Raw genomic sequence first — 23158 nt, forward strand, 5'->3', positions numbered from 1 at the left:
TCAAAATAGAGTATTCACCTCCTCAGACTATCTCGCTGCTGACCAGTTGGAAGAGTCTCTTGGAGCACTAGGATGTGCTCCTCAATACAGTCCAGATCTATATGTACAATCAATAATTAGAGTTATTATAGGAGGAGCTAGAATAGCAATTCTTCACTCTCCCAAAATGTCTCATCTCAATCATGAAAAGATTGCCCAGTCTCTCTTGACTACTTCCAAAGATATTGCATGCATACTCAAAAAAGGTACACTTCATTAATTCATGTTGTCAGTGAAATATTTCATTTGTCTAGATTTGGGGCTACCAGATCTTTTTGTACCTGAGGTCTGTAGCTACATGTAATGTCTCTAGTTAGCCCTTGGACACTACTGGGTCTCTTAAGGGATTGCCTCCTACACTACATATCAAGAGCAGGCATTAACCACTGCAATTTTACCACTAACCACAGTTAACTCAGTGTTCATATTATTACATGACAAAGTATACTATGCTTGTAACTTCTGTGGTCTGGAAAGCATTTTAGACATAGTGCTTATTCATACAATCCTGACCAACATGATGATGATCTAACAATGGCTTCATGTTTCAGCACTGTTTGGTTTAACGGAGCATGATCTATTTCTCAGGTAGATGAACTCAATCACTATTCACAAAAGAAAAGGAGTACTTGTGGCACCTTAGAGACTAACAAATTTATTTGAGTATAAGCTTTCGTGAGCTTATGCTCAAATAAATTTGTTAGTCTCTAAGGTGCCACAAGTACTCCTTTTCTTTTTGCGAATACAGACTAACACGGCTGCTACTCTGAAACCTGTCAATCAACTATTGTTTCCCATCAAAGAAACTATGAAGACAACGGCCACACTGCATATGGGAACAAGTCTAGATTCAATCCTCCAAAAAGTGCAATCCTTAGGACAATGTATTAAGCTTTACAATAGATATGCTGCATCAAACCAATGGTCCATCTAGCCCAGTGTCCTGTCTTCTGACAGAGGCTAGTGCCAGGTGCTTCAAAGGGAATGAACAGAACAGGGCAAATATTGAGTTATTCATCCCCCATCATCCAGTCCCAGCTTGTGGCAGTCAGTAGTTTAGGGACACCCAGAGCATGGGGTTTCATCCCTGACTATCTTGGATAATTGCCTTTTATGGACCTATCCTCCATGAACTTATCTAGTTATTTTTTGAACCCGGTTATAGTTTTGGCCTGATGACGAGTTCCACAAGTTGATTGTGTGTGGTGTGAAGAAGTACTTCCTTATCTTTGTTTTAAACTTGCTGACTTAATTTAATTGCGTGACCCCTGGTTCTCATGCTATGTGAAGGGGTAAATAACACTTCCCTATTCACTTTCTCCATACCATTCATAATTGTATAGACCTTTATCATATCCCCCCTTAGTTGTCTCTTTTCTAAGCTGAACAGACTTACTCTATTTAATTTCTTCTTGTATGGAAGCTGTTCTATACCCCTAATCATTTTTATTGCCTTTTCCAATTGCTATGTATCTTTTTTGAGCTGTGGGACCAGAATTGAACACAGCATTTAAGTTGTGGATGTACCATGGATTTATATAGTGGCATGATATTTTCCTTTCTTATTCTCTATCCCATTTCTAATGGTTCCTAACATTCTATTAGCTATTTTGATTACCGCTGCACACTGAGCAGATGTTTTCAGAAAACTGTACACCATGACTCCAAGATCCTGCTCAAATGGTAATAGGTAATTCACAACCCATCATTTTGTATGTATAGTTGGAATTATTCTTTCCAATGTGCATTACTTTGCATTTATCAACACTGAATTTCATCTGCTATTTTGTGACCCAGTTCTTCAGTTTCGTGAGATCCCTTTGTAACTTTTCAGTCAGCTTTAGACTTAACTATCTTGAGTAATTTTATATCTGCAAACTTGGACACCTTACTGTTTACCCTCTTTTCCATATCATTTACGAATATGTTCAACAGCACAGGCCCCAGTACATAGCTGGGGGGACCCTGCTATTTGCCTGTTTCCATTGTGAAAACTGACCATTTATTCCTACCCTTTGTTTCCTGTCTTTTAACCAGTTACTGATCCATGAGAGGACCTTCCCTCTTATCCCAGAGCTGCTTATTTTCCTTAAGAGCCTTTGTGTGGGAGCTTGTCAATGGCTTTCTGAAAGTCCAAGTACACTATATCCACTGGATCAGCCTTGTCCACATGCTTGTTGACTCCCTTAAAAATTCTAGTAGATTGGTGAGGCACGATTTCCCTTTACAGATGCAGTATTGACTCTTCCCAGTATATTGTGTTTATCTATGTGTCTGATAATTCTGGTCTTAACTATCAGTTCAACCAATTTGCCTGGTACTATAGTTTGGCTTACTGGCCAATAATTGCCAAGATCACTTTTGGAGCCTTTTTTAAAAATCAGCTCTATATTAGCTACCTTCCAGTCATCTGGTAAAGAGACTGATTTAAGTAGTAGGTTACATACCACAGTTTTAATGCAATTTCATAATTTAGTTCCTTTAGAACTCTTGGTTGAATACCATCTAGTACTGGTGACTTATTACTGCTGGCACCTCAATCTGGGACAGTTCCTCAGCTTTGCCACCAAAAAAGAATGGCTCAGGTGTCGGAATCTCCCTCAGATCCTCTACAGTGAAGACCAATGCAAAGAATTAATTAGATTTACCACAACAGCCCCGTCTAACTTGAGTGCTCCTTTAGTACCATGGTCGTCCAGTGGCTCCACCGGTTGTTTGGCAGGCTTCCTGTTTCTGGGGTACTTTAAAAAAATGCTGTTAATTTGTCTCTCTTTTGCTAGTTATTCTTCAAATTATTTTTTGGCCTGATTAATTATACTTTTATATTTAACTTGCCAGAATTTACACTCTTTGCTATTTTCCTCATTAGGATTTGACTTCCAATTTTTAAAGGATGCCTTTTTGCCTCAACTTCCTCTCTTGCTCAGCTTTTTAGCCAGGATGGCAATTTTTTGGTCCTTTTACTGTTATTTCCTTTTTATTTGGGGAATACATTTAGTCTGAATCTTTATTATGGTATTTTTAAACAGTTTCCATGCAGCTAGCAGGCATTTAATTCTTCTGACTGATTCTTTTAATGTCCATTTAACTGGCTTCCTCACGATTGTGTAATTTCCATTTTTGAAGTTAAATGGTACCATGTTAGGTTTCTTTGGTATTTCCCTCCCCTAAACGGATGTAAAATGTAATTACATTATGGTCACTACTACCGAGTGGTTCAGTTATATTCACTTCTTGGACTAGATCCTTTGCTCCACTTTGGAATAAATCAAGAATTGCATCTCCCCTTGTGGATTTCAGCATTAGCTGTAGTCTATCAATGGTGTCTAAGAATTTTATTTCTGCATACTATCCCCATAAGTGATATATTCACAGTCAATATGGAGATAATAATAATGGGGGATTTAGACTAAGTTTTCTGATTTTGTAGCCTCTCTAATCTCCCTGAGCATTTCACAATCACCCTTGCCATCCTGTTTATGTGGTCAGTAGTATATACTGCTATACTCATCATTCAAGCATGGACTTTCTATCCACAGAGATTCTATGATACACATTGATTCATTTAGGATTTTTACTATATCTGTCTCTATGCTTTCTTTCACATACAGTGCCACTCCCCCACCAGCATGACCTACTCTATCATTCCTGTATATTTTGTACTCTGGTATTACCATATCCTATTGACTATTATCATTCCACCAAGCTCCTGTGCTACCTATTATATCAATATCATTTAATACCAGGCACTCAAGTTCACTCATCATAGTATTTAGACTTCTAGGATGTGTACAGAAGCACTTCTAAAATGTGTCAATATTAGTAGCCTGCCGTCATGTGATATAATTGAATGAGACTCTTTTTCATTTGACTGTTTCTCTTCAGTTCCTGTCTGTACTTTATCAATTTCTATCCTCTCCTCTTTTCTAGGATATAGAGTATTCCCTTTAATAAATCCTCCACTAAGGGATGCCTCTGTCTGAACCATGTGCTCCTGCACACAGGTCAGCTTTCCCCCTCCTTTAGTTTAAAAATTCTTCTATGACCTTTTAAAATTTATATGCCAGAAATCTAGTTCCGTTTTGATTTTGGTGGAACCCATCCTTCCTGTATAGGCTCCTCCTTTCCCAAAAGGTTCCCCAATTCCTAAGAAACCTAAATCCCTCCTCCCAACACAGTTGTCTCATCCATGCATTGAAACCCTGAAGGTCTGTCTGTCCAACTGGCCCTGCATGTGGAACTGAAAGCATTTGAGATAATGCAACCATGGAGGTCCTGGACTTTAATATCTTAGCTAGCAACATAAAATTGGCCTCCAGGAGGTCATTCCTACCTTTCCCTATGTCACTGTTACCTACATGCACCATGACCACCTGCTCCTTCCCAGACTGCATATATATCTACCTAGCTGTCTCAAGAGATTGCAAACTTTGCAGTCAGAAGGCAATTCACCATGTGGTTCTCCTGCTTGTCAGAAACTCAACTCTTATTTCTAATAATTTAATCCCCCAATTACTATTAGCTGTCTCTTCCTGATAACTGGGGTATTCTCAGTGTCACAGGATACCATGATGTCATCTGGAAAGAGGGTCTCAACTATGGGATTGTTTGCCTCTGCTCCAACTTAATGTTCTCCTTCCCTGAGACTTTCATCCTCCTTAACAGCACACAGGCTATCAGACTGGGGGAAGGATCACTCTAGTGTGTTCCAGAAAGTCTTGTCTATGTACCTGTCTCCCTTAGGTCCTTCAGTTCAACCACTGTGGTCTCAAGGGCCTGGACTGGGTCTCTGAAGGCCACGAGTTGCTTATACTGAATGCACTTATAAGGCACCTGCCCATGAGGCAGGTAATCATACATGCTGCATCCAGTGCAATAAACTTAATAGCCCCTCACTCTGCTGTACTTCTGGGTGCATTATTTTTACTCTTGGGTGAAGGGGTATTTGTTTGCTTGCTTGCTTGCTTGCTTGAGACAATTATAAGCCTAAATTTAGAATATGTTTGTTAAGTGTATCTGGCTCTCATGCTCCCTCTCTAAACTCCATCACAAAACTCCCATTTGCTAGCTTCACAGAACACCTATGGGCTGGCTTTTTAAACCCCCGTTCTCCAGGAGCTAGCCCCAACCCATTGTCAAGGGATCCTAAAGGGATTAATGATTGAAGGGAGCAGGCTAGAGCTCGTTAGTAAGGCCAGTTGGCTAGCAGGCTGCTAGGCTCAGCCCACAACCCCCACACCAGACCACAAAAGAATATTCAGACAAGCAAGCACGTGGCACACAAACTAACGGACAAATTAACATAAAAATGCTCCTCCAAGGATCACGTAGTCTCTCCAGTTTTACATTTGTATTAAACTGAAAAAAAAAACATATTAGAGAGTTGTCTGCAATAGAAGCCTGGGTTCAAATGATTCTGTTTCAACTGATAATGAAGCTGCTAATGTTTGAAAAGATTCCCTGGGAATTTATTCCCAGGATAGCAGCCTGAATTTCACAGCTCCTGCAGAATTCTGCAAAATATCCCACAGGACTGTGAAACTATTAAAGTGAGGACACTCCATATATGACAGCACTCCACACTTTTTATGTTCCTATTTTTCTTTCTGATTCAATTGTCCAAGGACCTTTTTCTGTGAAATAACGGTTTTATATTTTTATTTGTAAACCAACATATAAAAATCACCCAGGCAAATGCTGTGGGTTCCCTAATGGCAAATGAAATACGCAATATTACAAACTTCATTGTAATAAAATCCTACCACATGCCATCAATATTTCACCAATCTTAACTAGAGCTGGGCAAAAAGAAAAAGTGTGTTGACAAAAAATGTTTGTTGACCAAATCAACCTTTTCCAGCATGAAAAAAAATTGAAAATGCGGAGGTGGGGAAAGTGTTAAAAAAAATACCTGAAAGACTGAAGCTTTTTTTTTTAAACTAAAAATTGACAAAATTAATGAACAATTTTAACAAAATGAAAAATGTTTGTTTCTAATTTTTCTTTTTAATGTCATCCTATTTATTTATATCAGCCTCCATTCCCTGTGAAGGAGCTGGGGGAGGGGAAGGATGAGGTGCCATGCTTCTAGAAGGTTAACAAATCGAGAGTGTGGTGGGCCAAGGAGAGGAGCAAATTTCAAAGCTGACGACCTTCATGGAAAACGTGTTGCCAACAGCTTCCTCTCTTTTATACTGAACTCCAGTATTTTTGTTAATAATTATTTAAGGTTTATCATTGGCTTTGAAAGGTGTGACCTACCTACCTACCACCTAGTTCTGCTGAAGTTCCATAGTCCAGACCTGCAGAATTAGCACCTCATCTTCTGGAAAACAAAAACACCAAAACAAAACAGGCAGATACTTATCTGAGGAAACAGAGCTCCTGTAGTTGCACTAGCTGGGATAAAAGCCTAAAAGTACGTGTTTCCATGCTTCAGTGCACTAGCTCATTGTCAAAAGATGTTATGAAGAAATTTTCCCTATGGTACGGGAGCGCCACCATCCTCTGGAACAAATGGGCATTAGACACAATCAGAAACATATTGCACTAGTTGGACTATTGAGCTGTTTCACAGGGGCAGTTCCTATGTGCCTAAAAACTGGAGCAGGCAACTAGAAAGATCATGTATTGTTTGGTTTTGTTTATTCCTAACAAGCCACCTACACCTGGCTTTTAGCATTCTAAGGACCAGAAAACTTCAGACAATGTGAAACAAGAATACATCATCACTACTTTCCGACAGGCTCACTTAGAAAGCAAGACCTAGTCTCATGAAGGAGGGAGAGAGGAAAATGCTTTATAGTAGTGAATGGGTTTGGGCTAACATTATTTACTAATCACTAATTGTGGTTCAGTGAAAGCATTTTGATTCAGACACACAATTACATATTGCAAATTATGCTGCACTTATGCATCTGAAATATGAACAACTTCCTCTGTTTTGCTTGTTCTTGTAGTATTTCTTGATGCCAATTCCAGCTCAAAAAGGCTTTTGTCTAATGTCATGATCCTCTCTCCACCCATCCCCATCCTACCCAGATGGTGGAAAGGCCTGGCCACAACGGAACTAGTGCGGCTCTACTTCCCAAGGACAGGATTTGTGGTCCTCACACAAGGTTCAGTATTTTTGTCCCCTATGCACCACTGAGAATAGTTCTACTGTGGTTCACTGTGCTGTAGAATGCAAGAATCATAGAATCATAGAATATCAGGGTTGGAAGGGACCCCAGAAGGTCATCTAGTCCAACCCCCTGCTCAAAGCAGGACCAAGTCCCAGTTAAATCATCCTAGCCAGGGCTTTGTCAAGCCTGACCTTAAAAACCTCTAAGGAAGGAGATTCTACCACCTCCCTAGGTAACGCATTCCAGTGTTTCACCACCCTCTTAGTGAAAAAGTTTTTCCTAATATCCAATCTAAACCTCCCCCATTGCAACTTGAGACCATTACTCCTTGTTCTGTCATCTGCTACCATTGAGAACAGTCTAGAGCCATCCTCTTTGAAACCCCCTTTCAGGTAGTTGAAAGCAGCTATCAAATCCCCCCTCATTCTTCTCTTCTGCAGACTAAACAATCCCAGCTCCCTCAGCCTCTCCTCATAAGTCATGTGCTCTAGACCCCTAATCATTTTTGTTGCCCTTCGCTGTACTCTTTCCAATTTATCCACATCCTTCTTGTAGTGTGGGGCCCAAAACTGGACACAGTACTCCAGATGAGGCCTCACCAGTGTCGAATAGAGGGGAACGATCACGTCCCTCGATCTGCTCGCTATGCCCCTACTTATACATCCCAAATGCCATTGGCCTTCTTGGCAACAAGGGCACACTGCTGACTCATATCCAGCTTCTCGTCCACTGTCACCCCTAGGTCCTTTTCCGCAGAACTGCTGCCGAGCCATTCGGTCCCTAGTCTGTAGCGGTGCATTGGATTCTTCCATCCTAAGTGCAGGACCCTGCACTTATCCTTATTGAACCTCATTAGATTTCTTTTGGCCCAATCTTCCAATTTGTCTAGGTCCTTCTGTATCCTATCCCTCCCCTCCAGCGTATCTACCACTCCTCCCAGTTTAGTATCATCCGCAAATTTGCTGAGAGTGCAATCCACACCATCCTCCAGATCATTTATGAAGATATTGAACAAAACGGGCCCCAGGACCGACCCCTGGGGCACTCCACTTGACACCGGCTGCCAACTAGACATGGAGCCATTGATCACTACCCGTTGAGCCTGACAATCTAGCCAGCTTTCTACCCACCTTATAGTGCATTCATCCAGCCCATACTTCCTTAACTTGCTGACAAGAATGCTGTGGGAGACCGTGTCAAAAGCTTTGCTAAAGTCAAGAAACAATACATCCACTGCTTTCCCTTCATCCACAGAACCAGTAATCTCATCATAAAAGGCGATTAGATTAGTCAGGCATGACCTTCCCTTGGTGAATCCATGCTGACTGTTCCTGATCACTTTCCTCTCCTCTAAGTGCTTCAGGATTGATTCTTTGAGGACCTGCTCCATGATTTTTCCAGGGACTGAGGTGAGGCTGACCGGCCTGTAGTTCCCAGGATCCTCCTTCTTCCCTTTTTTAAAGATGGGCACTACATTAGCCTTTTTCCAGTCATCCGGGACTTCCCCCGTTCGCCACGAGTTTTCAAAGATAATGGCCAAGGGCTCTGCAATCACAGCCGCCAATTCCCTCAGCACTCTCGGATGCAATTCGTCCGGCCCCATAGACTTGTGCACGTCCAGCTTTTCTAAATAGTCCCTAACCACCTCTATCTCTACAGAGGGCTGGCCATCTCTTCCCCATTTTGTGATGCCCAGCACAGCAGTCTGGGAGCTGACCTTGTTAGTGAAAACAGAGGCAAAAAAAGCATTGAGTACATTAGCTTTTTCCACATCCTCTGTCACTAGCTTGCCTCCCTCATTCAGTAAGGGGCCCACACTTTCCTTGGCTTTCTTCTTGTTGCCAACATACCTGAAGAAACCCTTCTTGTTACTCTTGACATCTCTTGCTAGCTGCAGCTCCAGGTGCGATTTGGCCCTCCTGATATCTTTCCTACATGCCCGAGCAATATTTTTATACTCTTCCCTGGTCATATGTCCAACCTTCCACTTCTTGTAAGCTTCTTTTTATGTTTAAGATCCGCTAGGATTTCACCATTAAGCCAAGCTGGTCGCCTGCCATATTTACTATTCTTTCGACTCATCGGGATGGTTTGTCCCTGTAACCTCAACAGGGATTCCTTGAAATACAGCCAGCTCTCCTGGACTCCCTTCCCTTTCATGTTAGTCCCCCAGGGGATCCTGGCCATCTGTTCCCTGAGGGAGTCAAAGTCTGCTTTCCTGAAGTCCAGGGTCCGTATCCTGCTGCTTACTTTTCTTCCCTGCGTCAGGATCCTGAACTCAACCAACTCATGGTCACTGCCTCCCAGATTCCCATCCACTTTTGCTTCCCCCACTAATTCTACCCGGTTTGTGAGCAGCAGGTCAAGAAAAGCGCTCCCCCTAGTTGGCTCCCCTAGCACTTGCACCAGGAAATTGTCCCCTACGCTTTCCAAAAACTTCCTGGATTGTCTATGCACCGCTGTATTGCTCTCCCAGCAGATATCAGGAAAATTAAAGTCACCCATGAGAATCAGGGCATGCGATCTAGTAGCTTCCGTGAGTTGCCGGAAGAAAGCCTCATCCACCTCATCCCCCTGGTCCGGTGGTCTATAGCAGACTCCCACCATGACATCACTCTTGTTGCACACACTTCTAAACTTCTAAACTCACTTCTAAGAGAGAGGGGAGGGTTGGCCCATGGAGTTGCAACCATGCAGAGCCGCTCGTCGCTCATCCCTACTGGAGCTGATCGCTTCTGTGGCCTTTAGGCAACAGTAGCAGCCAAAAAAGTGGTTGCACTGCTGTGGAGGATGAACCTTCCTACCCTGCCCTCAGGGAAATCCAGGCCCACAGGCTGTGAACTCATGCCAGGATCTGGCCCCACATTATTCCTGCATTAGTCATACAGCACACACCACACACTATGAACACTTCATATGGGCTTTAATGAAGCCATGAAATCATGAAAATTAAAGATGGAAAATAGCTTTCGGGGTAACTTGTCTAACTCCTTGCCAGTACAGGATTGTTCCCTCCAGTAATTGTCTACATTACCCGCTGGATCAATGGGCAGCGATCAATGCAGCGGGGGGTTGATTTATCGCGTCTAGTCTAGACGTGATAAATAGACCACTAGCGCTCTCCCGTCGACTCCTGTACTCCACCAGGGCGAGAGGCAGAGGTGGAGTCGACGAGGGAGCGTCAGCTGTTGACTCACCGCAGTGGAGACACCGCGGTTAAATCTAAGTACGTCGACTTCAGCTATGTTATTCACATAGCTGATGTTGCGTAACTTAGACTGATCCTCCACCCTCACCCCACAGTGTAGACCAGGCCTTACAGTGTGTAGGTTTAAATGCTTCAGGAGACTGGGCTTTAGTTGAGAGGTTATTCCAAACTCCAATGAGTTTCACTGTTAGAATGGGGTTTTTGTGGTATTCAGCCTAAATTTTGCTTTGCATAACTACTGCTAGTTATAGCACATTGGACTAACATAAGCAATTCTTCCCCAGCCATGCAGTTATCACTTATACAGCCTGCTTTCTTCAGGTACTACAACACACTTCTAATGCAGAGACCATGTGTTATTTACAATAGCCCCAATAAAAAGCCAGTGTTCCTAGATATTAAAGTGGGTGCCATTAAAGATTAGACTGTAGTGATGCACTCTACATGGCATGGGACTAAGCCATGAAATCACTTGGGGGGAAGGGGTCAGAGTGGAATGGTTCCAATAGGCTACCAGGTGAAACTCAAGGTGTGGTTTTAAACCCTAAACCAGTAAATAGGTTGGGCTTTGGTTATCTGAGAGATCATCTCCCTCCCTGGAGCATGCTGCAGCAGTTGAGATCAACAGTATCCCCTTTAGTATAAACAAGGTTTTCTCCATGAAGGTTCCTTTACCTTGGAGTGCACTCTCCTCTTGGACCATCAGCATCCAGACTTATTAACCTTCTATATAGGTTGCAAAGCCTTTTTTCCCCTGGGGTTCTGGGGAGTGAGAGGGCTGATGGGTTTGGTAGAAATTCACATATGTATGGAAAGTCCTTTCATAGCATGTATCTGAATTTATGCCCAGAACACTGGATAGCCCCAACTGAGATTTTTATAAAATGTAATCAGTAATGACTAGATGGTATCTCAAGGACACAGGCCATAGTAATGCATGGGTGTTGGTAGTCACACCACTCCAGGAGCATCCCCCTCTGCTTTACCCTTGCTCCAGCTCAGTAATGATTTACTATTAGCCTTTATCAGAGTAAATTACTACCACACTGTACTGGCTCAGTTGTGCTAGATAGCAAGTGGAAGGATGGTGCCCCAGGGAGGCACTAAGCAGGCACGTACCCAAGTCCCAGTAGCCCATTTAGACGCATATGGGTCAAATCTTACTCCCTCTTGGCCCCAAGTGAGCTTGTAGTTCAAATCACACCATAGCCCTAACTAAATGAAAATTAAAAACTCAACATTCACTGTCCTACGTACACCTGCTAGCCAGGACATCTTTCTGTACTTAGAAGATACGCTACAGCTCTACAATTATTGTGGAGCAAAAAAAATGTTGATTTTTAACAACACCTGCTGTAGATTGATTTCAGAGTAGCAGGCGTGTTAGTCTGTATTCGCAAAAAGAAAAGGAGTACTTGTGGCACCTTAGAGACTAACAAATTTATTTGAGCATAAGCTTTCGTGAGCTACAGCTCACTTCATTGGATGTGAGCTGTAGCTCACGAAAGCTTATGCTCAAATAAATTTGTTAGTCTCTAAGGTGCCACAAGTACTCCTTTTCTTTTTGCTGTAGATTGATTAACCGAGTCTAAACATTTAGGAAATGTATGTATTAGCAACCAGGGCCAAAGCTAAAAGGCTAGATAACTATATTCATGGGATACAGTTATTGGAATCACATACCAATTGCATATCCAAGATATGGTTATTTTGGTTTTGTTTTCAGGACATCTGCTTTTTGTGTGAAGAGATGCTAATGGGCTCACAAACATTATCAGTTAATCAAGGATATTGGAGAATCTCTCCAGCTCTTAACAGTTTTCTGTCACTTGCTCGAGCTGTTAGGGGCTGAATATATGCATTAGTGAACAGCATCATGTCAGGTTTCAGAGTAGCAGCCGTGTTAGACTGTATTCAACATCCAATGAAGTGAGCTGTAGCTCATGACAGCTTATGCTCAAATAAATTTGTTAGTCTCTAAGGTGCCACAAGTACTCCTTTTCTTTTAGCATCATGTCAAGCATTCTAAGAACGGTGCAGGCAGCTAAACTGCTCTTACCAGACAAATCTCTCTAATATTTTTTGCATTCCCAGACAGGAGTCAGTTCATATGGAAATCAATGTAGAGCTTGCCTTCTGAGAAGATATAATGTATGCTTCTGATTTCCAGCTAACCGGTGAGTAGTATCGTATTTACAAGTTTAAGAGAACTTGGATGTGCCATTTATTAGGCCCATAATGTTTACTTTCAGACTATCTCTCTTGCTTAGTACTGCATTTTGGCCTTTCTTACAATAAGCAAATAGGGATATTACTTTAAAAGCTTTAAATGCAGCTCAATGCTATGGCAAGATTACATATTGATAGCATCTCCATTAAGTCATACGTGCACCTTTCAGTCAACTAGTTAGCGGCAACTCCAATTTCAGGCAGAAGCTCTTTCTGGGATAGGGACTACACTACTTATTTTGTGACTGTCAAAAGAAACAAAATATAGATATTAAGGATGGCGAGAGGAGGTAAGAAAAGAAAAGCAGTGAGGGAGAAAGCAAGAGAGAGGAAAGAGAAAACTCCCTCCCCATCACGTTTCCTCTTTTGCTTTCTTCTCATTCCATTGCCCCCTTCCCCATCTTCCTTTTTTATTTTTTTTCCTAAGCTTCCCATCTTTTCCTGCTTTCCTCACTCTTCTCTTGATGGCTCGCACTTTCTTCTTTGCATCCCCGTTCTCCCGACATAAAAAAAGGGCAGCAACAATACAGCAGCATGGAATGAGACGAAACACCACAGGTATTTGGCTAGGGGAGGAAATTCTGATGCAGATCTCCCATTGGTATTCATTCAAACTGGGAAGCACAGAACACTGCATTGGTATATCTGTCACTCAGGCATAATTCCACAAAGCTGCATATTATTGTGCAACAATGTTCAATGCTGAGTATCAAAAGAAAAAGCTCCTGCAAGCAAGACACAGAAACTAACAACATGCTGAGAAACTGTTTTGTATAATGGAAGACAACCTAAGCTGGAATGCACATCCTAACAAAGCTCTCTTATATTTCAGATACCACAATAGATAACAGTTGAATGAATATACCTTAAGCAACATCTTCAAAGGGAAAAATGTGTGAAGCCAGGAAATAGAAAAGCAAACAAGGAGTAAACATGATGTACTTTCTGCTAGTGATAATGTATGTCTGTAAGTCAAGACCAAGTGTGAGGAAGACACAAAACAACAAGAAAAAAAAACCCTTAATACACTAAACACCACTAATAGAAGGAATGCTGATTAGAGGGAGTGGTGCACAAGTGAGCATCAGATTCAGTAACAGTGGGAGAATCACACATCACCTGGTCCTGCTCTGGGACTCAGTGAATTCCAGGCATGGTTTCAGGGCACCAGTGCAGGCAATAAGGCTAGTCTCATTGCTCTGCCTTATAGGACACCAGGGAACCTGGAAAGCTGTTTTCAGTATGGATTTGGGGCTAAATTCTGCTCTCAGTTACACCTGAGTAATCCAGAGTATCTCCACAGACTCTAGTGGAGTTGCTCTGGACTTATACCAACCCGCAGTACCTTGGGACAGAATTTGGCACCTTGTAGTTTTGTGAAGGTAACACGTCAGTGAGGTAACACTGCAAGGTAACACTGTGACAAGAGAAAGATGAAAGAAGCACAAACAGAATCAAGTACAAGAGCATCACCAAATCACACCTCTTTGGAACGGGGAGAGGTGAAACTGTAGCTACAACCGGCAATCTACCCACCCTCCCTGCCCATGAATAATTAATCAGGGGAGCAGGCAGGGAGTAGTTTGAGTAGGAGCCTTGCTGATTCTTTCTCCTTGACACAGAATACAAAATCCAGATAAAAATCAGACATATTTCCTTTAGAAAATATCAAGGGTGAAATCCTGGCTCCATTTAAGTCAATGGGACTTTTGACTTCAGTGGAGCCAGAATTTCACCCCAGGAGTCTAAATGATGTACAGCAGATGGAATGTGAATGAATATGTATTTCTGTTTTCTGGAGCTTAGCTATGGAAATAAGCTTCTGGGTGTAAAATCCATCCATGTGTTTAAAAAAACAGTTCAAAGAAAGTTAAACAGTTAACTAAAGTGCACTGTGACAGCCTGAAGGAGGCGTCATGGGACAGGCCAAGAACTTTCGCTAAAATGTCTTTTCTGCAAAATTACACAGCATCACTGGAAGCTGAGGTTTAGCATGGAAAAGCTACATAAGCAGTGTTACTTGGATAATGCTTTATATGTAGAGCACAGAATAATGTTTTCCTATTTCTTTCCAACTATCTGAGATTTTTTTTTTAAAGAGTTCACTGAGGAAAGGTTGTAATAGCACTTTGGTGAGCAGTATGGCATTTTGCATTGCTTTAGATCTAGTTCTGTCTGCTGAAATGTAATCTACTTATATGTGAAGGCTACAGAGAGGATTTCTTCGGGCACTCAGTAATTTCTTTGCTGTTGGGTTCTTCCTGTGTGGTTTGTGTTAAATATCCCTGCCGATGAAAACAATCATGGCATTTTTGTAACACTAATTGTCCAGCAAGAATGAGGCATATTTAAGGCTAAATTCTGCTCTTGATGGTATAACTGAGAGAAGAACTGGTCTTCTTGCCTTAATTGTAAGTGAAGCATCATGCACATTTATGGTACTATATAAAGAATGGGCCAAATTCTGAAGTCCCTACACAGCTTAAAATACTCTCCACAAATCCTGAACAGCTAGTTTAGGTTTAGCGTGGGGGGCTCTGAAGGACCTAAGGAGAAGGAATCCTCCTCTCCACACAGAGTGTAGCAGATGATTCACTCTGCTGTCTTGCAGCCTATGATGTGGGGTGGAAGTACAGTCAGTGGATCTGTGTGTCATCAAATCTATCAGCCCATCTCTGCTCCTCTGCTGGCTTGCCTTGCCCAGCTATGCAGCTCCAGAAATCCTGACGCATGTATGAACACCACCAGTTACACAGCATTCTAGGGCACGCTGCAGGTGCTGAATAAGATCTAGCCTTTGTTTTTTATTGGCAAAACTCCCACTGATAAGCATTCTGGCTGAGTATAGACTAAAGGCTTCAGGATTTGGTCCACAATTAATAACAAACAAAATATGCCTTTCAGGGGGAGGGGGGAAATAGAAAAAGCCAAGGAGTCTGATTCTCCATGGGCCTGCTCCTTGCAGAGTCATTTAAGGACAAAAGGAGTATAAAATGGGTGTATAATACCCCCAAATCGTAATCATATGGTGAAATCCTGGCTCCACTGAAGCCAACTGCAAAACTCCCAGTGGATTCAACAGGGCCAGAATTTCACTCAGAGGCTAAAGGTCTGACGTGGTATATAGTAGCCCTAAACATCCTGTATTTGGCTGGGGAAGGATTACCCCAGTGCCATCACCATGGAAGACTGCTTTAAGGCTGACTTTCGAGAACCCCCCTCACAAATTCTGATGTTAGGGACATGCCAGAGGCATGCTGGTGGCTGCAGCATGCAGTGTGGCAGAGATTCTGGTCCATGCTGTAGCCCATAGGCCAGTTCAGGGAGGCAGCCATAACTCAGACCACCAGAGCCACCTAAGGGTACAGCTATACTGTAGTCATGTGTGACGGCAACTCAAGCAGACATACCTGAGCTAGCTTTAATCTAGCCAGTTGATGTGTCGAAGCAATAAAGCCGCAGTCGCGTATGCTTCAGCACAGGCTAGCTGCCCGACTACCAGTGCTCCAGGCAGGTTTGTACCACCCATGGTGTCTCAGCGTCATTGCTCTGAGACCCAAGCTAGTTAGCTCAGGTACATTTAATCAAGAGCCAGTCACACCCTGTGATTGCAGTATAGACATACCCAAAGTTATGCCAAGGGCCTCTTCTGCCCCCAGAGCAGCCCAGCACCAGAACAGCACAAAGGTGGCTTAAAGACACTGTAGCAGGGACTGACATCTCAGTCTCTTTTTCAGTTCAGTGTGTCCCTGGCACTCTGCCTGAGGCCTTGCTGGACTGGGTTGGGGATGGGAGGCAGGGGTCCCTGCCCGGGGTCCCTGCCCAGGGTCCTGAAATTGTAGTGGTGTGCGATGGCCTGGGTTCAGCCCACCCACTGCTCACAATGCCCTCGGCCATTTCCCAATGCACCCTATCTCTCAGTTTGGGATGTGACTGCAATTGCGTTAAAGTCCTTGCCTCAAAGCCGCAGTCTAGGGCCAATGCCTGTAACCCTCTGGTGCCCTTGCCCCTGGTTCCACCAGCCTTTTGGGTAGTATCAGGACAGAGCGAAGTCACAGCCAGACACCCTCAGTAGCTGTTTCTGCTCCTGCTGCTGCAGAGCAGTGCTCCTCTACAAAATACTTCTCTTTTCTCCTCTCACACCCTTGCCTGGAACTTCCTTTATGCTTCTCCTGGGGGAAACGACCATGCTAAGCAATGGCTAAGGAGCTGGACCTTCCAGGCCCAGTACTGCTTCAGCCTTTGTCCTGTCTCAGCCTTAATGTGGGGTCTGAAGACCCCATCACAGGCCCCCTAGCCCTCCACCTCTGGGCTATAAATTCAGTGCTGGGCCTTTTAGAGGTGCACCCAGGATCTCAACCACAGTGTTTTAACCCCTTTTTCCTGACTACATAAGGAACAAAACCATACAGAGAAATGCGCTCCGTGTGTACAATTTCTTTTTTAAATCTAAAACGTGTTCTGACTTTGGAAGGAAAAATTCATAAATATTATGCTTCCATGGAGTAACAACATAATCATAGAATACCAGGGTTGGAAGGGACCTCAGGAGGTCATCTAGTCCAACCACCTGCTCCAAGCAGGACCAATCCCCAATTTTTGCCCCAGATCCCAAATGGCCCTCTCAAGGATTGAACTCACAACCCTGGGTTTAGTAAGCCAATGCTCAAACTACTGAGCTATCCCTCCCCCTAATGAATTTCCCATCCTGACTCAGGAAGCGTATTAGGTTTCTAATCTCCATGTCTACTTAGTGAATGTAGTTTTACATGTATTTTAATGGCTTTTTTTTTGCAAGTATACTTGCATGTGGAAACGTCAGTTAATTGTGCTATATTTCCCACATATTAGCAATCTGCAGTTACCTAAATAGTAGTATATTACAAAAACACATTCTGTATAAATCAGACTGCTGCAGGAACAAACATTAGACTTGCATTTAATTTATATCATTTTTCAGCTTTTTCCACCCCACTCTCCCAAAATGCATAGAACTAGTCATGTGAAAACTAAAATGCCATACGAGGTATATTTTTAAGTCTCATCTAAACAATAAAGCCTGCGTGACAACATGAGAGCAAAGAATGTCCAAATATGGCTGACAGTTAAGTACCCTGAGAATTAAGTGCTCTTAAATTCACTGAAGTTTATAAATCTGCATTAACCAAATATCTGAAAACAGAAATAAAGGAAAGAGAAAGTGATTCAACTCATTTTCCAGTACCATTCTCTACAGATGTTGTGTTATAAATATCCTCAGTATCTTGGATGCTGGAGGCGTCTGTTGAATCTTGATCACTGGCTATAATCCCTACTGAAGAAAGGCTAGAAATGAAGGAGTTCATCCTTTTTGCATAAATATCCCTAATGTTAAAATATGGTAGCTCATTACATTTCTCTTTGTGATCACTGTTGGACTGGTCTACATCAATATCCTTTTGCTTTTGATAGTATTTAGAAAACTTGTTGAAAATTATAGTGATTGGAAGGGCCACCACTAATATTCCACAGAGAATACAAATGCTACCAATGAACTTTCCCAGTAAGGTGACCGGGAAAGTGTCTCCATAGCCGACAGTGGTCATACTGATAGTTGCCCACCACCAGCAGACCGGGATGCTGTGCAGTTCTGACTCATCATCATCTTTTTCCACTGAGTAGACCAAAACTGAGAATATAGAAATCCCGACAGACAGAAACAAAAGCAAAAGTCCAACTTCCTGGTAACTATGTCTCAAAGTGGCACCTAAAGACCGCAGTCCTACAGAGTGCCTTGCCAGTTTCAGGATGCGAAATATCCTCATTAGCCGTAGGATCTGAACCACTTTCCCCATATTCTCAATGTCTTCGCTTTCTTCATCCTTTGTGTCCACGGCCAAGGTTGCATAAAATGGAATAATAGAGACAAAATCTATGATGTTGAGAGGGTTTTTCCAGAACTTCTTTAGACTTGGAGCTGCAGCAAGCCTTATCACTAACTCGACGGTGAACCAGACGATGCACGCTATCTCCACGGCTTCCAAAACAGGATCTTCAATCTCTCTGTCATTGTCATCCCACCTTTGGAACTCTGGCATGCTGTGGATGCACATGGCTACAATTGATGCTAGCACTACGCTCAGGGAGGAAATTGCAATTAACTTGGCTGATAAGCAGTACCCAGGATTTTCCATTCTGATCCATACTTTCTTTCGTATTTCACCAAGCCACAGTTCATCAAATTTCTCCAGCTCTTTTTCAAATATGGATGATTCTTCATTGGAAGAGTCTATACTTCTGTCATTGCTTTTCTGATCCCAGTCCTTATCTTGACCTTCTTCTTTTCTTTCTTGATACCTATTACTACAGCAAGAATCAATGAACAGCTCGTTGATCCCCCAGTACTCTATTTCCTGGCAGAAGGAGAAGACACAAAGTTCCTCCATGACATGCAGTTTACCTGTATAGTAAAAATTCAAAACATATCTAAAGAAAGAAGGGTTCCTATCAAAGTAATATTCCTTGTCTGCAACACTGTAATCATCACACAGTTCCAGGATAGCCTCTTCAGAATGGCATTTGAGCAGTTTTCCAAGTCTGGTCTGGGGAAATCGGAGCAAAGTACTTTGATCAACTGATTGCTTAAAGCCACCCACATTCAAGTTGATAAGTTCCTCATCTTTCCCCGGTCTATGGAAAAATTCACCATAAACCATTTTGAACACAGTAGTTCTGTTGCTGGCTTCCAAGGCACTAACCCATAAGATTACATTGCACCTAAAAGAACATAAGATATTATTAGACAATTTAATTCAGTTTTGCTCTTGCTACAATTATTTTCCAATCTCCATTTACTGTGGAAATGCTATACTGAAAAACAAGAAATGAAATGACAATTACATTGTTAGCATTTCCACTAAAGTAGATTTAAATTAGTCTGGGTGATTAAATCAGTTAGCAAACTTAAAGATGAATGCTGAATCAGAAACTATTTTATTCATTTTTTTCTTCATTTATTATTTCTCCTTTCCTCTAGTACTATCATGTTTAAATTAATATTCATACTGAAAAATACAATGAAATTACAAATTTTGGGACTAAAAGGAAAATGTACTCAGACTATTAAGCATTTAGGGCCAGATCCTGAGGATGAGTTAATCAGTTTTGAAATCAAGGGAGCTACATCAATTTAAACCAGCTGAAAATTTGACCCATAGTATCCCATTCTTTATTATATAATTCTCACTCAGGGGCCATGCTATTATTTCTTACATGATGCCAACACATCTTAATCTACACCCTTCCCTTAAAGAGCATTCTATATTCCTGTCACTCTTTGGTTGAAAACATTTCAAGAGTCTATTTTAAACAGCTTTTCTTCATTTTCCTTTCCTGACCTTGCAGACATCTCTCACCCACATTTGGATATCTGCATTCATGAAGATTCCACCATAGGTATTTTGTTACCTGCCTTGCTACTCACCTGTAGTGATACAGAGTTCCTCCTTAAGACTTGTATCAGTTCCAGAAGTACTTCCTTCTCTGCAACAGCATGTCTACAGATTATGGTTACGCTGATAAACTCACATTGAAATGTCATTTCTGGAAAGAGCAGCTTCCAGAAATATTTTGTCTCAGCAAGTAAGAAGGAGTACCTGTAGATAGACACAAGTAAAGGGCATTTTAATATCTACACACCTTCACCATAAATATATTATTCAGGCTAAACTGGATAAAAAGGCAGATAATATTATACCATATAAAATGTCTGTTAACATTTTTAGGAGACATTACCCTTGGCTTTCCTTTCCTTAGGTATAATCCTTTGCTTTAGAGCAGAGGCGGGCCGCAGGACCCTCCTGCCTGGCCCGAGCTCCTAGCCTGAGAGACTAGCCCCCGGCCTCTCTCCTGCAGCCTCAGCTCACTGCACCACCGGCGCAATGCCCTGGGTGGCGGGGCTGAGAGTCCCTGGGGCCACGCAGCTGCAGAGCCCAGCCTGACCTGGTTCTGTGCTGCGCGGCGTGGCTGCCTGTCACTGGAGCTTCATGCAGCATGGTAAGGGGACAGGGATCGGGGGGGTTGGATAGAGGGCAGAGGAGTTTGGGGGTGGTCAGGGGCCAGGCAGGCCATCAGGTATGAGAGGAGGGGTTGGATAGGGAGGTGGGGGGCAGTCAGGGGCAGGGGTTCCAGGGGCAGTCAGGGGACAGGGAGCAGGAGGGGTAGTCAGGAATGAGTGGAGGGGTTGGATGGGGAGGCAGGGGGCAGTCAGGGGACAGGGAGAAGGGGTGGTTGCATGGGGAAGAGATCCCGGGTGGGGGGGGGCAGTCAGGAAGGAGAGGGGTTGGATGGGGTGGCAGGGGGCAGTTAGGGGTAGGGGAGTCCAGAGGTGGTCAGGGAGAAGGGGTGGTTGGATGGGGTAGGGGTCCCAGGGGAGCAGTCAGGAAGGAGAGGAAGGGTTGAATGGGGCAGCAGGGCACAGTTAGGGGCAGGGAGTCCAGGAGCAGTCAGGGGACAGAGGGGACCAAGGATCAGAAGCTAAAACCCTGGTGTGCATATAAATCCTTGCCTACATGACAGATTACTGCGGTATAATTTATGTCACTCAGGGGTGTGAATAATCCACACCCCCTCAGTGATGTAAATTATACCGACCTAAGCGTTGGTGTAGACAGCGCTGTATTGGCGGGAGAGCTTCTCCCACCGATATAGCTACCGCCTCTCGCAGAGACAGGAGTTAAGCCGATGGGAGAGCTCTCTTCCGTCGGCTTAGAGTGTCTCCATCACAAGCACTGCAGCTATGCTGCAGTAAGTGCTGTAGTGTAGATGTAGCCTAACTAGCCCTAATTCATCTGACTGGTGGGATCAGACCCAAAGGGAGGCCAACAAGACTTCTCACATCTATATGAGTTGTGGGATCAGGCCCAGAGGTTATTTACCAGAACAAGTAGTTTTGATTCTACAAAAGCAGATGTGTAGCCAGAGAGGGGTTTTGTTTTTTTTTAATTCATTTTGTACAGCAAACACCTCAATCCATTCTTGTATTAGAACTGAGGAAACTGACATTCTTTAGTGGGAAAATAGCTCTTCATTTATGATAATATTGTAAAGCCCTTTAAATGACTTCTTTCAAAATTAAATTGACATGTTTATTTTTAGCAACTGGATTAATTACTGTGCAACCAAGATCAGGGACCCATTGTGCTAAAGCATTGGGCATAGTAAGAGACAGATTGTAAACTGTTCAAGCCAAAGGATAATTAGATACGACCAAAAAGGAAGTACTATTATCTCCATTTTATATATGAGAAACCATGGTGAAGAGAGATTACATGATTTATCCATTCCATTTATAGCATAACTACAATCTTGAATGCATCTGCAAACAGGAGCTTTCGAGATAATAAATTGATAACAGAAGTTACGCTCACTCTGAGTATTTTCCAAAGTCACATACCTTTGTGGCCTCTTAGGCCTAATTCTGTGATGTGTATGTAACACACACACCTCCTAGGTGTGGTGTTCTGTCCTATCTAGTGGCACAGAGACCACTTGACAAGAGAGATTAATGAGTTTGCTCTACAGCTTTAGCTAACAGCCAGTTGGCTTTTAGCTCATGCACTAAGCTTCAGAGGTCCCAGGTTCGATCTTGCCCTCCAACAACCGGGTCTGTCGGCGTTACATGTACACTGAGAAGCACCTTGCCCAACTCCTGGAATAAGAGTGTCAGAATTCAATCCTTACATGGTTTTCCACTTCATTCATGGTCCTGACGCAAATTCTGGTTTCACACCCAGAATACCTTATCTGAAGTCACGCAGTGACTCTGGATTTACATCGATGTCAATTCAAATAGGCTTTGTTTATTAATTTCCAGTGGGAAATCTTTATCTTTGTTCAAGTGATACTTTAGTGTCCTGACCTTAACATTTCAGCTTCAATACCAATGCCAAAGAAATAGTGAGCCAAATTTTAGCTGTATGGACATCAACAAGAGTTTTGCCATCAACTTCAGTGGGCGCCAATATGCTGTAATGCCTGGTCAAATCCATTTATTTTTATGCTGATCAAATCAAGAGAAAAATTTAATTAAATTTGTGATAACTATACTAAAGAAATAAGATTAAAATTTTGCCCATTGCAGACTTATTGAAGTCATTGTAACTAACGGAAGATTTTAATGCTCAACAATTCTTTAAAACACTGCACCGTTGTTGAACTTGCAGTATATAACTCCTTATTGATTATGCAGATCATTATGCATATTTATAATGGTGCCTCCATTTGATTACTCATTTGAATAATTCCAGTAAGCAAGCATCCGCCACTTTGTTTTAAGAGGATAATAATCAACATTAATGCACATTATGCAGGGCAACTGACTCCTGCTTATAAAGGCCCTGATTCAGAGCCCACTGAAGTTCTTCCTTAGACAACGGTGGATTTTGAATCAGGCCCAGATTGCAGGAGGACATTTCAAGAGGTCTGGTCAGAATTCTTTCATTGCATGTATTAAATTATTGCTATTTATTATTTGTATTATCATAGCTTTGAGGAACCCCAGTCATTGTGTGAACAAGAA

General features: G+C 42.5%; 1 protein-coding gene across 2 annotated transcripts in view; it reads right to left on the minus strand.

The window, feature by feature from the left end:
- Positions 1 to 17522: 17522 nt before the first annotated feature.
- The window catches only part of KCNS3 (potassium voltage-gated channel modifier subfamily S member 3), a 29051-nt gene continuing 23415 nt past the window's right edge, over positions 17523 to 23158 (minus strand). For both annotated transcript variants that reach the window (XM_038396145.2, XM_043510219.1), the window contains 2 exons: positions 20063 to 20234; positions 17523 to 19356 (listed from right to left, as the gene is read on the minus strand). In XM_038396145.2, the coding sequence (XP_038252073.2) occupies positions 17811 to 19295 (1485 nt within the window). In that variant the 5' untranslated portion in view covers positions 19296 to 19356; positions 20063 to 20234 and the 3' untranslated portion in view covers positions 17523 to 17810. The remainder of the gene's footprint in view (positions 19357 to 20062; positions 20235 to 23158) is intronic.

The sequence above is a fragment of the Dermochelys coriacea genome, chromosome 3, assembly GCF_009764565.3.
Source record: "Dermochelys coriacea isolate rDerCor1 chromosome 3, rDerCor1.pri.v4, whole genome shotgun sequence".
Lineage (NCBI taxonomy): Eukaryota > Metazoa > Chordata > Testudines > Dermochelyidae > Dermochelys > Dermochelys coriacea.